General features: G+C 57.7%; 2 protein-coding genes across 6 annotated transcripts; one reads left to right on the top strand and one right to left on the bottom strand.

Annotated features, from left to right (window-relative positions):
- Positions 1-3,030: 3,030 nt before the first annotated feature.
- FAHD1 (fumarylacetoacetate hydrolase domain containing 1) lies at positions 3,031-4,308 on the bottom strand. Its single transcript, XM_056135275.1, has one exon. It carries the CDS (start codon positions 4,283-4,285, stop codon positions 3,620-3,622), a length of 666 nt encoding a protein of 221 aa, XP_055991250.1. The 5' UTR covers positions 4,286-4,308; the 3' UTR covers positions 3,031-3,619.
- Positions 4,309-4,533: 225 nt separating this feature from the next.
- On the top strand, positions 4,534-12,073 carry HAGH (hydroxyacylglutathione hydrolase). 5 transcript variants are annotated; one of them, XM_056135253.1, is made up of 10 exons: positions 4,588-4,669; positions 4,792-4,835; positions 5,336-5,511; positions 5,793-5,857; positions 6,943-7,060; positions 7,129-7,237; positions 7,423-7,526; positions 7,616-7,717; positions 11,667-11,746; positions 11,862-12,073. In XM_056135253.1, the coding sequence occupies exons 3-10, from the start codon at positions 5,392-5,394 to the stop codon at positions 11,959-11,961; spliced, it is 798 nt and encodes a 265-aa protein (XP_055991228.1). In that variant the 5' UTR covers positions 4,588-4,669; positions 4,792-4,835; positions 5,336-5,391; the 3' UTR covers positions 11,962-12,073. The 5 variants fall into 5 exon arrangements, with proteins under 5 accessions (XP_055991225.1, XP_055991226.1, XP_055991230.1 ...); XM_056135250.1 differs by lacking the exon at positions 4,792-4,835 and having other exon boundaries at positions 4,534-4,669; XM_056135252.1 differs by lacking the exon at positions 4,588-4,669 and having other exon boundaries at positions 4,792-4,902.
- The last annotated feature ends 1,857 nt before the right edge of the window (positions 12,074-13,930 follow it).

Raw genomic sequence — 13,930 nt, 5'->3', positions numbered from 1 at the left:
ATCAACTTGCAGTAATAGTAATAATTAACACTGAGGGATTCTTCGTAACAGATGTGGTGATATTTCCTTGCATTCCTGGTATTTGGATTAGTCCTGCCGCTTTACGGATGGACAGACTGGCTGGGGCAGAAGTGGCTCGCCTGCGCCTGCTCCAGATGGCCCGCACTTGAGCTTCTCTAGTTTCAGCTCCCTTGTAAGTGGTGACAATAGTGCTGTGTCCCCTGGGTGACTGCGCAGACTAAGTGAGTTCATGTGTGGTGTGCTTCAACTCGTACATGCTTACACTCGAATGTGTTTACACTCGTAATTAATTCATGCTCAATAAGTAGCATTTATTAGTTCACTCCTTTCCCCCTTTTCCTTGCTGTTGTTGCTGTGGTGGGGACTGCATGCCTACTTGTGCTCACACGCCTTTCTGACCATGGGGTTTGTTTGGGACTGCACACCTCTTGTGGCACTGCACACACTTTGGTTGCAGTGCATGCCAGGGGCCTCACACAGGGCCACAGTGCTCTCTGGAGACTTCAGTTTCCACCACACTGCAGGGCTCTCCCTCAGCAAAGCAGCAGTGCAGGGAAACCTTTCCAACACCTGCTGGTGGCCTCTAATATACAAACTCCACATCCGGGCACATTGGGGGGACCATGTGTGGTGGAAGGGATTCAAATCGGGGTTACAATGCACAAACCCCTGTACTTTGATTCTTTCCTTTTCTTCAGTGTGATAATGGCATTATGGCTGTGTCCTAGATGTACCCAACCTCAGGAGGTGCACGCTGCCAGTGCTGTCTCGCAGGTAACCCCAGTCTCACAGTGTATGCGGGCAGAACAAACAGAAACTACCTAGTGAAGGTTCTAAGGAAACTAATGGTTTCATTAGTCTTTGCTTCAGAGTTGTGGGAACTGGTTCGTCTTTTAAGTTTTTGATTCTTGCAAAGCAGTGCTGAGATCAGCTCTTTGGCCAAGCTGCTCTACCTCCCTGGAGGACGCTGACCTCAGGGGCACTGGGCACTCCCTACCACGCTGGGGCTCCGTGTGAACTGCTGCCTCATACTTGAGCTTGTTTCCAGGTCAGCGGGGGCGGCCGTCTCAGCAGCACCTGTGTGTTAACTAGACCAGGGTATCTCCCTTGATCAGGCATTTCCACTTCGGGGACCTTGTCAAGGAAAGAACCACAAATGTGTGCTGACTCCACTAGCAAATCTATCGCCAAAGCGACGGATTAGCAAAGGCCTGAACCAGAGACTTATGTAATCACTGAAAACATCACTGCAGAAATGTGCCAACTGACATGAAAAGTCGGCCTACACACAAAAATATTGCACGGCATAAAGAAATTATATTTTTTACATTGTATCACAGATTTGAAAGAATATAAGCTAAATGTTTTACTGGCTATCTCCTGAGTGGATAAAATTCTTGGTGTTTTTGTTTACTATAGTTTCTAACTTCTATATTAACATGGATGGCTTAAGCAAGTAAAAGAAGAAACTTGGAACCAGAGAGTGCCCAAAAGGCTGAGCACATGCTTGGCAAGTGGGGGTCTAGGTTTGACTCCTGGTAGTACATGGTCAAGCACAGCCAGAGTGACCTCTGAGCACCGAGTTGGGAGTAGCCCCCAGCAATACTGGGTGTGACCCAAAACCTTTAGGAAGAAACTGAGGGCCACGGATGTGCCTCAGGGTGGAGCACCTGCCTTGGCACAGGGGGCCCTTGTTTGATGCCTGCCACCACATAGCTCATGTGGGCCCGGTGGCTTCTGAACTGCCAGGAATGACCAAAAGATAAGGCAGAAGTAAAAAGAAACAAGTACAGGAAAAGTTAGATAGTATGTCATTTTATAAGCAAATCCAATCGTAGCACTTTCTAATACTTATCACTGAACGGCAGGAGTTGCACAAAACATTCATGTTTGAGTTTTTATATACCTAGAAAGGAAGCTGCACTGTAAACAAAGCTTCCCATTCTGGTCTGGGGCCACCTGGGTGATATCTGAGCTCGTCACTCACTGAGCAGGCTGGCTAACCCCTGCGTCCTCCTCTGGGTACAGGCCTGCCATAACAGTACCTTCTAGCCGTGTGAGGGCACACATGATACAGGGAACATCCTTGGCCCAATACCTAGCAGCGCTAAGCTTCTAGTAAGTGCTCTCAAGACTAAATTTGATGTCCTTAGCTTCCAGGGGGCTAGCAGACCCCTGCCTGAGCCTAAAATCTGCTTTTTGAACTGTGGGCTATGACTTCATTTGGCACTGTATCACTGTGGGGGTTGTGAAAAAGTTTTTTGGGTTTTTTTTTGGGGGGGGTCACACCTGGCGATGCTCAGGGTCTGGCTCTGCACTCAGGAATCACCCCTGGCGGTGCTCAGGGGATCATATGGGATGTTGGGAATCAAACCCGGGTTGACCACGTACAAGGCAAACACCCTACCCACTGTGCTATTGCTCCAGCCCCTAAAAAAGTTGTTTTTAAGTAAATTTATGATTATCATCAAATGTTTGATTTGTATACCTACTTTATATTTCTGGGGTTGTGTAGATATTTCTCCAGCAAAAAATTTAAAAAGGGGGAGGGGGTCACAAGTGGGTAAAGATGAAGACACCCAGCCAAAGGCTCATCAGACGCTGTGCCAACATGATCTGCCTCCTTTCTGAGTGGCATCTCAAGGTGCGAGAATGTCAGGGGACCCTCCCGACAGCTTTCAGCCAGCCAGCAGCAGTTCACTGTGAAGGCCCCTGGCAATGTTCAGGGGACTCTGGAATTGACCCTGAGTTAGCTGTGGTGCAAAGCAGTACCTTAAGCTCAGCTGTCTGTGCAATGCCACCACTTAGGCGTGTCAGAGGGGCAGCTGAAAATAAACAGCAGACACTGGGCCTCTGGAAGTCTCCTTCCCCTGGCTCTGCGGGGGAGAGAGGTGCTAATTCACTGCTAGTGGTGCTCAGGACACTGAAGGTCAAAGACCAAGATCTGGTCTCCTTAACAGGAAGTGTCCCTCCTGAGTACTATTGGAGAGAAAAAGTACAAGTTTAGGATCCACAAAGATGACAACATATTTATTTAGAAGACAATTACCTTCAAAATGATGCCCCAAACGCAGAGTATATGGGCCAGGGACATTCTCTGAGCAGATGAATTGGTTGTCCACTGACTAGGATTAAAGAAACCGATGATGTGGAGTTCTTCCATCTTTCCATGGAAGAATCTCTTGGGAGTGGTGGGAATTAATTCTGCTAATTGGCACAGGGGCCTAATATTGGCCCAGTAATTTGGGGGAAATTGATTTAAAAAATGCTTTCAGTTTCCTTTGCAGATTTTGAACTATTGGTCCCAGAAAGAGCCACTGATAAGACCCTGGGAGGCAGTTTTAGGAGAAGAGTCGTCCAGTGAACATTTAGAGAAATCTATAGAAGTATCACAAAGGCTTTATTACGTGCGTTCCTAGAAAAATCTTTCTCTTCCCATTTCTGGCCGGGCACCTTCCCCTCACGCCATCCTCGGAGGGGGCCACCGTTTCTGAGTTAAGGAATAGGATTTAATCCAATCGTTTCAAATTGCTGCTTTTCTGCGAACAACCTGGGCATGCTTCTGCCTTGCTCGGATCTTGGCGAGAAGTCCGAATGCTCAATACTCTGCCCTCTGCACCTTGAATGTCATGCTGAGGATGCCTTCGATGCCTGCCTGGATCTCGTCGTTCTCCTTAACGGGTCCGACTCCCTTCGGCGTCCCGGTCAAGATCAGGTCTCCCTCCTCCAAGGCCATGACCTTGGAGACGTAGCTGATGAGGTAGGGGATGGAAAAGATCATGGCCGAGGTGTCCCCCTCCTGCCGGAGCTCGCCATTGACCTTGAGCCAGAGCTTAAGCCGGTGCGGGTCGGGGATCCGCTCTTTGGGCACAAACGCGCTGACGGGGCACGAGGCGGTGAAGCTCTTGGCTAGCGTCCAGGGCAGCCCCTTCTTCTTGCACTCGTCCTGCACGTCCCTGGCGGTCATGTCAAGGCACAGCGCGTAGCCGGCCACGTAGTCCATGGCGGCGGCCTCGGGCACGGCGCGGCCGGCCCTGCCCAGCACCACACCCAGCTCGAGCTCGTGGTGCAGGTCGCGCGTGTAGGTCGGCAGCAGCACGGGCGCGCCCTCGGGCGCGTAGGCCGTGGACGGCTTCAGAAAGAGCAGCGGCTCGCTGGGCGCTGCGCTGCGCATCTCGCGGACATGGTCCGCGTAGTTCCTGCCCACGCACACGATGTTCTTCCCCCACTCCCAGAAGCGGGACAGCGGCCGCGGCGCCGCCATAGCCCCAGCCTCCGCGCGAGCGCTCGCGACCCGAACGCCGCTCCCTTCCGGCCCGGCGCCGCCCCGCCCCGGCCTCGAGCGCCGATTGGCCGGCGCGGGGGCGGGGTCCGGGCAGGACGCCCTATTGGCCGGTGGCGGGGCGGGCGTGGGCTGGGACGCGGGCGCCGATTGGCGCGCGGGCCGAGCACGGGTTCGGAGCGAGCGCGGATTGGCTGGGGGCGGGGCGGGCGGCCGGCGAGAGCCGATTGGCCTCGGCGCGCCGACGTCACGCGGCGTCGTCGCCGCCGCCCCCGCTGCTGTCTCAGGTCATGGTGTTGGGCCGCGGGCTGCTGGGCCTCGGGAGCCTGGCCGCGCGGGGCAGCGCCTTCGCCCGGCGCGTCGCGGGTAGGCGGGGGGCCGGCGCGGGGGGGTTGCGCGCAGCGGACAGCGGGCAGCGGGCAGCGGGCAGCGGCAGCGGGAGCGGACAGCCGCCGGCCGCGCGCTGACGCTCTTTTCTGTTGACGCAGGATTTTAACCCGCTGACGGGCGCGGCGGGGGTGAGGCCACTGCAGTGAGTCAGACTGGAGGGCTGGAGCGGTGGGTGACGGTCAGCGGGGGTGGCGCAGGACAGGTGCTAGGTAAAGACACGCTGCGGAGCGCTCAGGGGCGCGACGGCAGCCGCCTCGCCCGCCGCTGGGGCGGGCTGTGTCCAGGGGCTGCAGGACAGCAGGTCCGGCGGGGCTCAGGGGGACAGCAGCACAGAAAGCCGAGCCCGCGGGGCGCCCAGGGCCAGGCTGCAGTCGGGGTCACCGGCGAGAAGCCTGCTACGGGTGGAGCTGACCCCGTTAGTTCTGTTGCTGGGCTCCGCGAATCTGCAGGTCGGATCGTGGGAGCCGGAGCCGGGGGAGCCATCCTGGGCCCCCCCGTCCCTGCTGTGAGCGTGCGGACCCAGGCTCCTTCTGTAGTGGGCGCACTAGGGCCCTGCGGTGGCTCTGGTGGGGTCCTCCTGGAATTCTTGGTCCATGTGCGTCCTGTGGACACTGAGAGAGGCGTCACTTTGTCTTCATTCAGGTCCAGCCCTGCTGGGATTCGCCTTCCATCACACAGAGCAGAGGAAGAGTACCTCCATGACCCAGGGCAGCATGAGGGTGGAGATCCTGCCTGCCCTGACCGACAACTATATGTACCTGATCATCGACGAGGACACCAGGGAGGCCGCTGTTGTGGACCCGGTGCAGCCGCAGAAGGTTGGGGCAGCACCCTTGTCACCTGACTAGAGCTCTTCGGCAGGGCAAAGAGCTTATGGGGGGGGGGGGAGAGGGGACGCTTTGATCTGAAGCCCCTGGGTGGCTCTGTCCCTCGAGGTGTGCTGTGCTCAGTATGACTTGGCTACAGGGGCTCAGATGGGTCAGTAGTGCTACTGTCACCCGCTCTTCTGGAGTTGGGGCGCAGCCCTCCTGGCGCCCCATCCCAAAGGCCAGTGACCCTTTGTGACCATGGCCTGTGTCTGGCTCACATCTGGTTGCAGGTGATACAAACAGCGAGAAAGCAGGGCGTGAAGTTGACCACAGTGCTCACCACCCACCACCACTGGTAAGGGGGGCAGGGCACCCAGCCTGGCCCCGCTGTGTTCATGGCATAGCTGCCAGGCAGAGGTGGGGCTCTGAGGCTTCTGCCCGAGCTGCTACTGATGCCCTGAGTCCCCTGACCTGGAACTGCCATGGGGGCTTGGGGAGAGACCGGAGCCTCGAGGCTGAGGGAAGAGTGCACCCCAGCTTTCACCTGTGCTATGGGGCGCTCGTTTGCTGTGCGGTTGGTGGGGAGCAGGCTGTCCACCGTCCCTTGAAGCTAGAAACACTCTCCCTGCCTGCCTGCCCTCTCCAGGCAGCTTCCTGACCCTGCCGTGGGCCCGGGGTGCCCTCTGCACCCCAGTGCCTGAGCCCGACATCAGGCTGTGCCTGCACCTCCCCCTCCCTTATCTCTGCCGTGCGGGGTGTCTCGGCACAGGGTGTGTCCTGACAGTCTCTGGGGCTGCTGTTCCGGGCTGGACAGCCAGAAGGCATCTGGGTAGACGGGGAGCAGCAGGGCTCCCCTGGTGGTTGGGACCCCTGGCCTCACCCGAGAAAGAAAGGTCACGGGCCAGAGCTGCAGCACAGCGGGGAGGGCACTTCCTTGCATGCACCCAACCCGGGTTCCATCCCTGACGTCCCATATGGCCCCCCAAGCTCCACCAGGAGCCATTCCTGAGCATCACCAGGTGTAGCCTACAAGGGACAAAAAGAAAGAAAAGGAAAGCTAACCCTCAGCACCCCAAGTTCAGAGCAGGGCAGGGCTGGGCTGAAAGTGGGGCCATGCAAGGAGACAGCTCTCCCAGCCCCCCCCCCCCCCCACCACGAAGGGTGGCTCTGGCTGAACCCGTGCCTGGCCCCATGCACACTGGCTCCTGTGAGCCGCACCGGGCCCGGGGGTTGGGGGGGTCTGTGCCCAGAGTTGGGAGCCTGGGCTTTGGAGGGGCCCTAGCTGGCGATGCAGCTCTGCTGCCTGGGCTGTGCTGGTGGCCACAGGCAGGGCCCTGGGACTTCCCTGCCCAGGGCCAGCTGAGCTCGTGCCAGGGCTGGAGGAGGGACAAGTGGCAGTGGATGGGCACAGGAGGCCACCTGGACCCCCTTAACTCCCAGGGACCACGCAGGCGGCAATGACAAGTTGGTGAAGCTGGCGCCTGGGCTGAAGGTGTACGGGGGGGACGAGCGTGTCGGAGCCCTGACCCACAGGGCCACACACCTGTCCACACTGCAGGTGAGACTTCGGCTGGGTGGCTGGGGGGCCCTGCCTGCAGGGTCCCACACCTGTGCTGCTTCCCGCAGGTGGGGTCTCTCCACATCAAGTGCTTGGCGACGCCCTGTCACACGTCGGGACACATCTGCTACTTTGTGAGCAAGCCCGGCACATCTGAGCCCCCTGCCGTGTTCACAGGTAAGCCGGGACACTCTCCTTTGCTGCCCCCACCCCATTCTGGGTACCTCTGGCATTGGCAGGTGGGTGTGGCGCGAGCTGACACGCCCACCACACCCCGAGATGAGCCTCCTCACACTCAGGGCCCAAGGGTGGCCCCAGAGCCAGAGGGACCCGGTGTCACCATGGCGGGTCCTGCCTTGCAGGTGACACCTTGTTCGTGGCTGGTTGCGGGAAGTTCTTTGAGGGGACGGCGGATGAGATGTGCAAGGCCCTGCTTGAGGTCCTCGGCCGGCTCCCTCCGGATACAGTAGGCAGCTGCGTCAGGCCTTGGGCAGGGATGGGGGTTGAGTGAGGGGCCCAGGGGTGAGGCCCAGCCTGAGTCCCCCCTTCCCGCAGAGGGTGTACTGTGGCCACGAATACACTGTCAGCAACCTCAAGTTCGCACGCCATGTGGAGCCCCAGAACACTGCTGTGCAGGAGAAGCTGGCCTGGGCCAAGGTGAGTGGACATGCTCAGGCCCCGCCCTCCACAGCCCCCAGAAATCCCCTCCCCCAAAGCCAGTAGTGGGGGTCCCGGGCCTCTGAGGAGGGCTGCTGGCCTCTCCACCCACACCCACGTTCCCCGAAGCCTGCAGGGGGCTGGGGACAGCACCCCTTCCTCCAGGCCCGAGGCTTGTTTGCCCCTTCCCCGCCACGGCCTGCCCTGTGGCCCCCGTCACGGATCCTGGCTTGGGGCGTGGGGCAGAACTCAGGCGCCTGCGGGTAACCTGGGGCCATCTCCCAGCCCCCTCCCTGAAGCTCGCGCATGCCTGGTGGCGTCCTGGCTGTTGCTGTGGTCCTCTCCTGTCCACCCTGCAAGCATCCACTCAGGAGTGGACGGGATCCTGTCCACTCACCGCAGATGGACATGAGTGCTTTTCAGAGCCCCTGTCTCAGCTCTGGCACGAGGCTGTGCCATAGGGCTGGTGTGCGGGTGCACTCTGACTGCCACCCGCGCTCCGCCCTTGCCCTTGCCCTCCCGTGGCCTGGGCGAGTGTGCTTTCTGGTCATGGCTTCTTTGATGGGTTGGGTTTCCCCTGTGCCCGGCAGTGTCCGCCTGCTGCATCTTCTGTCCTCAGAGACGGATGCTGCACGTGCACGAGGCCCTGCCTCAGTCGCTGGTGCGATGTGGTCCCCCAGCACTCCTGGGGAGCCCCCGCTAACCCCTTACACCTGTTAGAGAAACTGGATTGCCTTCTGCCACCTAAGAATCCCCTTCTTGGAGCGGAAATAAGACAGGAGGCCGCTTGCGCTCCCTGGGCCAGCTCAGGTCCCAGTGACCTTGGCTTTGGGTGGGTCCCGTCCTTCAGCCTGGTCCTGACATCTGCACCTCTGGATGTGGTTTCGGTTCTCTTTTCTCTTGGTCTCTTCCTTACTAGTGAGATCTTGGGCATTAACCAGGGTGCTAAGAAAGGGCAGGCATGTTTGTTGCCCGGGTTTTACCACCAAGTGGCGGCGAGCTTCTTTTTCCCGGAAACCTTAGTCTATGGGCTTCAGTTACAGTCGTGTTTTTCTGAGTCTTTCCCATGAATGGGTATTGAGTATCATCTGAGTTATTTTTGTATGAGTAAATAATACTGGTATAGGGGCCAGCTTGATAGCACAGCAGGTAGGGGGCTTTTCCCTATGTGTTTTTTGGCCACACCCAGCAGTGCTCAGAGTTTACTCCTATCTCGGTGCTCAGGGATCACTGCTGATGACTTATCTGGGGTGCTAGGGATTGTTCTCCGGTTGGCCGCATACAAGGTAAGCACCTTACCCAGGGCCAGAAGGATAGTACAGCAGGAGGGAGCTTGCCTTGTATCCTCACCCCAGCTGACCTGGGCTTGATCCCTGGCATCCCATATGGTCCCCCAAGTCCACCAGGAATAAGTCCTGAGTGCAGAGCCAGGAGTAAGCCCTGAGCACTGCTGGATGTGGTCCTGTGCTCTGAAAAAAGTAATACTGGTCTGTAGTTTGACTTTCTTGTAATGTCTTTGGTCTTAGTATCAGGGTAATGCTGACCTCATAAAATGAGTTGAAAGTGTTCCTTGTTTTCTCCAAAAACCGTCCTGTGATCATAGGCAGTGCCTCCTTTAGTGCCTATTAGAACTGATCGGGGAAGTCGTCTGGACACGGAGTTGCCATGGCAAAGGCTGATTGGGAATTCAGTGCCCTCAGTCTGTGAGGCCTGTTCGATTTTCCTATCTTCTTGAGTCGGTTCTGCGAGAAGCTTGGATATTTTAGGGATCGAGCATTTCATGGTGGCTCTGGGATTCACTCCCTGTCCACGCTGTCCCAGCTGGTATTGCTGAGGTTCAGTGCCACGTAATCCATGGCATCCACTGAGCGCGGGCGGCTCCCACCTGCCGGCACCGCAGCTCCAGGCCCAGTGCCCTGACCCCCAACAGCCGCCTGCAGGCGCGCACTTGTCGCTTTCTCAAATCCTGCTAGAGAAGCTCCTGAGGGCACTGGCGGCCACTCGTCCTGCTTGTCACACCCTCACCCCGCCCACCCGGTCTCGTTTCCATCACTGTGAATAAAACTGCTATGAACTTTCGTGTCAAGTCTCTGTGCGACCCCGTCTCCATAGCCCTGGGCGAATGCCCAGGAGCTGCCGAGCTGCTTCAGGCGGATGTTGGATGTTGGATCTGCTGAGACCCTGCTGGCTGTGGGCTGGAGGGACGGTCCAGGGTTAAGGCCCTGCCCGCACACTTCTGCCGACGGGCCCCTGAGCACCACCGGGGTCACCCTTGACCAGAGAACCAGGCATGGCCCTTGGTTGTTGCCAGGGTGGCCCCGAAACCTCTGCAGAAGAAACGGGAGGGTGGCCCGCGGTGGTGCCTCTCACTGGGAAAGGGGCTCGCGGGTCTTCTGTGCCAGCCCCTGCCTCTCCCCGGCCTCCGTGTGCCTCGCAATGCATGCAGAGGGCTTTCATGGAGGGTTTCAGCTGCATTTCCATAATGATGCTGAACATCTCTTTTCCGGCTTATTGGCCACTTTGTGAAGTTTCTTCAAAGTGCTTGCCCATTAAAAAATTGGCTGTCTTCTTGGGTAAGAGGAATTTTAAAAGTCCCACTGGACATAAGCCTCCTGGCTGGCACAGCCACCCGGTGGCCGCCTCCAATTAATTTTCTCTTGTGGCTCAGAGTTGGCTCTCTATTCCTAAGGTCAAGTTTTCCTCTTTTTTTGGATAGGGGTAGTTTTATTTTTCCGATGGTTTTTTGGGGGTCCTCACGCCCAGCTGTGTTCAGGGGTTACTCGTGGCTCTGCACTCAGGAATCACTCCTGGCTGTGCTCAGGGGACCATATGGGAGGCCAGGGATCGATTTCCAGGTCAGCCACAAGCAAGGCAAGTCCTTCCCTGCTGTACTGTCTCTCCAGCCCCTATTTTCAACTTTTCACTTTAGATCAATATTACCCTTCCTCATGTCTAGTTTTTAGCAGTTTGTCTGTTTTTTTCCATCTGTCTCATCAACTCTGTTGATCTGAAAAAAAAAAAAAACCCAAAAACAAACCTTTACATTCGTTTTTCCACTGTTTTCATGTCTGATCTTTTAAACCCATTTCTTCTATTTCGGAATCTTTTGCATTTATAGGTTCTTAATATAGAGCCTGAGTCATTGCTTTTAGACCCTTGTATTTTATTTATTTTTGGTTTTTGGGTTACTGCCGGCGGTGCACAGGGCTTACTCCCGGCTCTGCATTCAGGGGTCACTCCTGGTGGACCTAGGGGCACCCTACGGGTGCTGTGATCGGATCCTGGGTCGTCCGAGTGCACGGCCAGCGCCTTCCTGCCGTAGTGTCGCTCCAGCCTCTCCCTGGGGTGAGAAGCCAGCCCGACCCCTCTAGCAGCACCCGCAAATCCCGGGATGTTATATTTTCCTCCTCTTCAGTGAAACATTTTCTAAAATCCTGTGAGCCAACGAGCCAGAGTCGCTTAGTGTTTGGCGCCTGTCCTGTGCTCTGTGGGTTTCTGAGGGGTCCCCTGTGCCTGACGCCCTTGCACCCACAGCTCTCTCCCTCCCACCCACTCCCTCCCAAGGCAGCCCCAGGGCTGTGCGCTGCCGTGATGTGTTGAATGCAGGGTCCAAATGCTCTGCCCAGCTGCACCGCCCAGTCCCTGGGGAAGGACCTTTTTTAGAATTGTTGTGGGAAGACTGAACGTTTCCTCCCCTGGAGACGCTGGAGGAAGCACGGGCACGTTGAGATGGTCTCGGGTTTTCGCGGTGAAGAGAGGCCAGCAGCCCAGCTAGGCGGGTGGCTCAGGAGGCCCCAGAGTGGGCGGTAGCTGAGCCTCTCGGGAGTCTCCCTTGGAGCGCACAGCTGACCAGCACTGACCAGCTTCCTATAAATGGAAGGGGGCCGCGTGCGCCTCCCCTTGGTGGGCCTCTCGAATCTCCTTGGGAGCTGGAGCGTTTCTCTTGCAGGAGAAGTACAGTTGCGGGGAGCCCACGGTACCGTCCACCATCGCTGAGGAGTTCACCTACAACCCGTTCATGAGAGTGAGGTAGGGCTGCAGGCGGCGGGCCAGCCTCTGTCCCCTGACGCGAGGGGCTCTGCCCGGCCCCCTCTAGGGCACGGCTGGTGCTCTGTCCTGGCCTGCAGCCGCTTGGCTTCTGCAGGGAGAAGACGGTGCAGCAACATGTGGGCGAGTCGGACCCGGTCACCACCATGAGGGCCATCCGCAAGGAGAAGGACCAGTTCAAGGTACCCCGGGACTGAGCCGGGCTGCGCCCCTTGCCAGGGGCCAGGACAGGTGGTGATGCCTGAGCTGGAGACGGAAGCACCCCCGAGGCCCTGCCCATCTGCCCATCTGAGCAAATGTTCGAATGCACCTTTCCAAGGCTGCAGTGTCGTTCCTGGTGGTCCTGCGCCGATGCTGGCCCTGGCCGGGCCACTATTCTCCAGGTCACCTGTCGGGGGGGAGCATCTGAAGGGAGGCAGGTCCTTGTCCTCGTGCCGGCCTGGACACCCAGCAGCATGGACACAGTGGACACCGGTTCCTGTGGAGGGCTGGGGCCGGCGTCTGGGGAGCTCAGGAGGAGCCGGCCCGCCACCTCCAGCCCTGCGCTGTCTCACGCGGCTCACAGCTGTGCCTCGAGAATCAGGGAGGCAAGTCTGTGACAGGCGAATGGTTCAGGCGACGGCTCCACGAGTGGGGTCCCTATGGGGCGACTTCCCGCACCCCTGACTGGGTAACCTGGTGGGGCTGGTTGGGGGCACACCTGACCCCTGGCACAGGCGGTCTGGCGGGGGGGGGGGGATCCTCCCAGTGGAGCCGGGCTGCCCGCCCCAGCATCCAGTCACTCAGCAGCCCTAGAGCAGAGCACCCACACCCAGGCCCAAGGACAGGCTGCGCACAAGTCCATCTGAAGTGACCCCCTGTTCTGAGCCGGGGTTGTGCTGCCTCTCCTTTCTCAGTTCCCGACATGCTGGGTGCCTGTTAACCCTGGGGCTGGTGGACGGTATCCCCTCTAGCGCCCCCAGGAAGTGGAGAGGGGGAGGTGTATTGCGACCATCTGGGTCCCTAAGGCAGAGGACATTTGCCCAATCCCCTAAGCTTTGAAGGATCCACAGAGGAAAATCCATTGTTTGTTTCTGCTCTGAACACAAAGTTAATGATCCCTTCCCTAACGGGGTCCAGAGTGCAGGGCTGGGAACACTGGGCCGCGGACAAAGTGCTTGTGGCTGGATTTGACCCCGGCACCACTAATGGTCCCCCGAGCCCTGCCGGAGCACTGCTGGGTGTGGCTCCCAACCCCCCCCCCAAAAAAAAAAACCAGACAAACCCAGTGCAACTTTTGTACCCTGAAAAGGACAAAAAAAGATCGACATGAAATCTGAGATCTAGGCAAGTTGCAGCTGTCCCACTGTCCCGGTTGCACACACATGGGTGCATATTCCTCCCAAGCACCGACAGACCCATCTTATTCTGATGCAGTTCCTAGCAAATGGGAGGGCAGAGACAGGACAGTGGCTACGGCACTTGCTGTGTACACTGACCTGGGTTCAGTTCCCGGCATCCCATATGGTCCCCTGAGCATCGCCAAGTGAGCTCCCCCACAAAAAGGGACAGGATTTTGGGGACAAAATAGCATGCTGACCCTCAAATTATAAAGGACCTAAAAAAGGCAAAACAATTTGGTAACTATTGTCGGGGGGGGGGGGGGTGTTCCACACCTAGTGGGACTCGGGGACTATGTGGGGCCTTGGGGTACTTGGGGACTCCTACCTGGCTCCCCAAGCCCGGCGAGAGGCCCTCCAGGGCCCACCAGGGCCCACAGATGCAGACACTGCAGAGAGAAAGTGACAGACTTTCCAACAAATGGTTTTGGGACTAGTGGATGCCCAGACTGGGAAGAACAGACCAAGACCCAACCTCGTGCTGGAGAAATATAATGCCCCGAATATAACTGCTGAAAGTCACCAAACTTACCAAGGAAACCATCATGTTCTGGGGCTAGATAGTACAGTGGGCAGGGCACTCGCCTTGCATGTGGCTGACCAGGGTTCAATCCTGTGCACAACGTACTATCCACCAGGCACCACCAGGAGTGATCTGAGCCAGCACAGAGCTAGGATTTACCCCCAGCATTGCCACAAAACAACATAACAAAAAGCATTGTATTCTTGGGTGACTCAGAGTTCAGACTGAAAATCTGGAACATGAGCCGTGAAAGGCAGACGGGGA

Source organism: Sorex fumeus, unplaced genomic scaffold (genome assembly GCF_029834395.1).
Source record: "Sorex fumeus unplaced genomic scaffold, SorFum_2.1 ptg000110l, whole genome shotgun sequence".
Classification (NCBI taxonomy): Eukaryota; Metazoa; Chordata; class Mammalia; order Eulipotyphla; family Soricidae; genus Sorex; species Sorex fumeus.
This window is presented reverse-complemented; position numbering and strand designations above follow the sequence as displayed.

Coding starts and splice junctions, on each gene's coding strand:
- FAHD1 (XM_056135275.1), bottom strand. CDS start 4,285: ATGGCGGCGCCGCGGCCGCTGTCCCGCTTCTGGGAGTGGGGGAAGAAC.
- HAGH (XM_056135250.1), top strand. CDS start 4,594: ATGGTGTTGGGCCGCGGGCTGCTGGGCCTCGGGAGCCTGGCCGCGCGG. Junction 7,061..7,128: donor CACACCTGTCCACACTGCAG/GTGAGACTTCGG, acceptor TGCTTCCCGCAG/GTGGGGTCTCTCCACATCAA. Junction 7,718..11,666: donor AGAAGCTGGCCTGGGCCAAG/GTGAGTGGACAT, acceptor TTTCTCTTGCAG/GAGAAGTACAGTTGCGGGGA.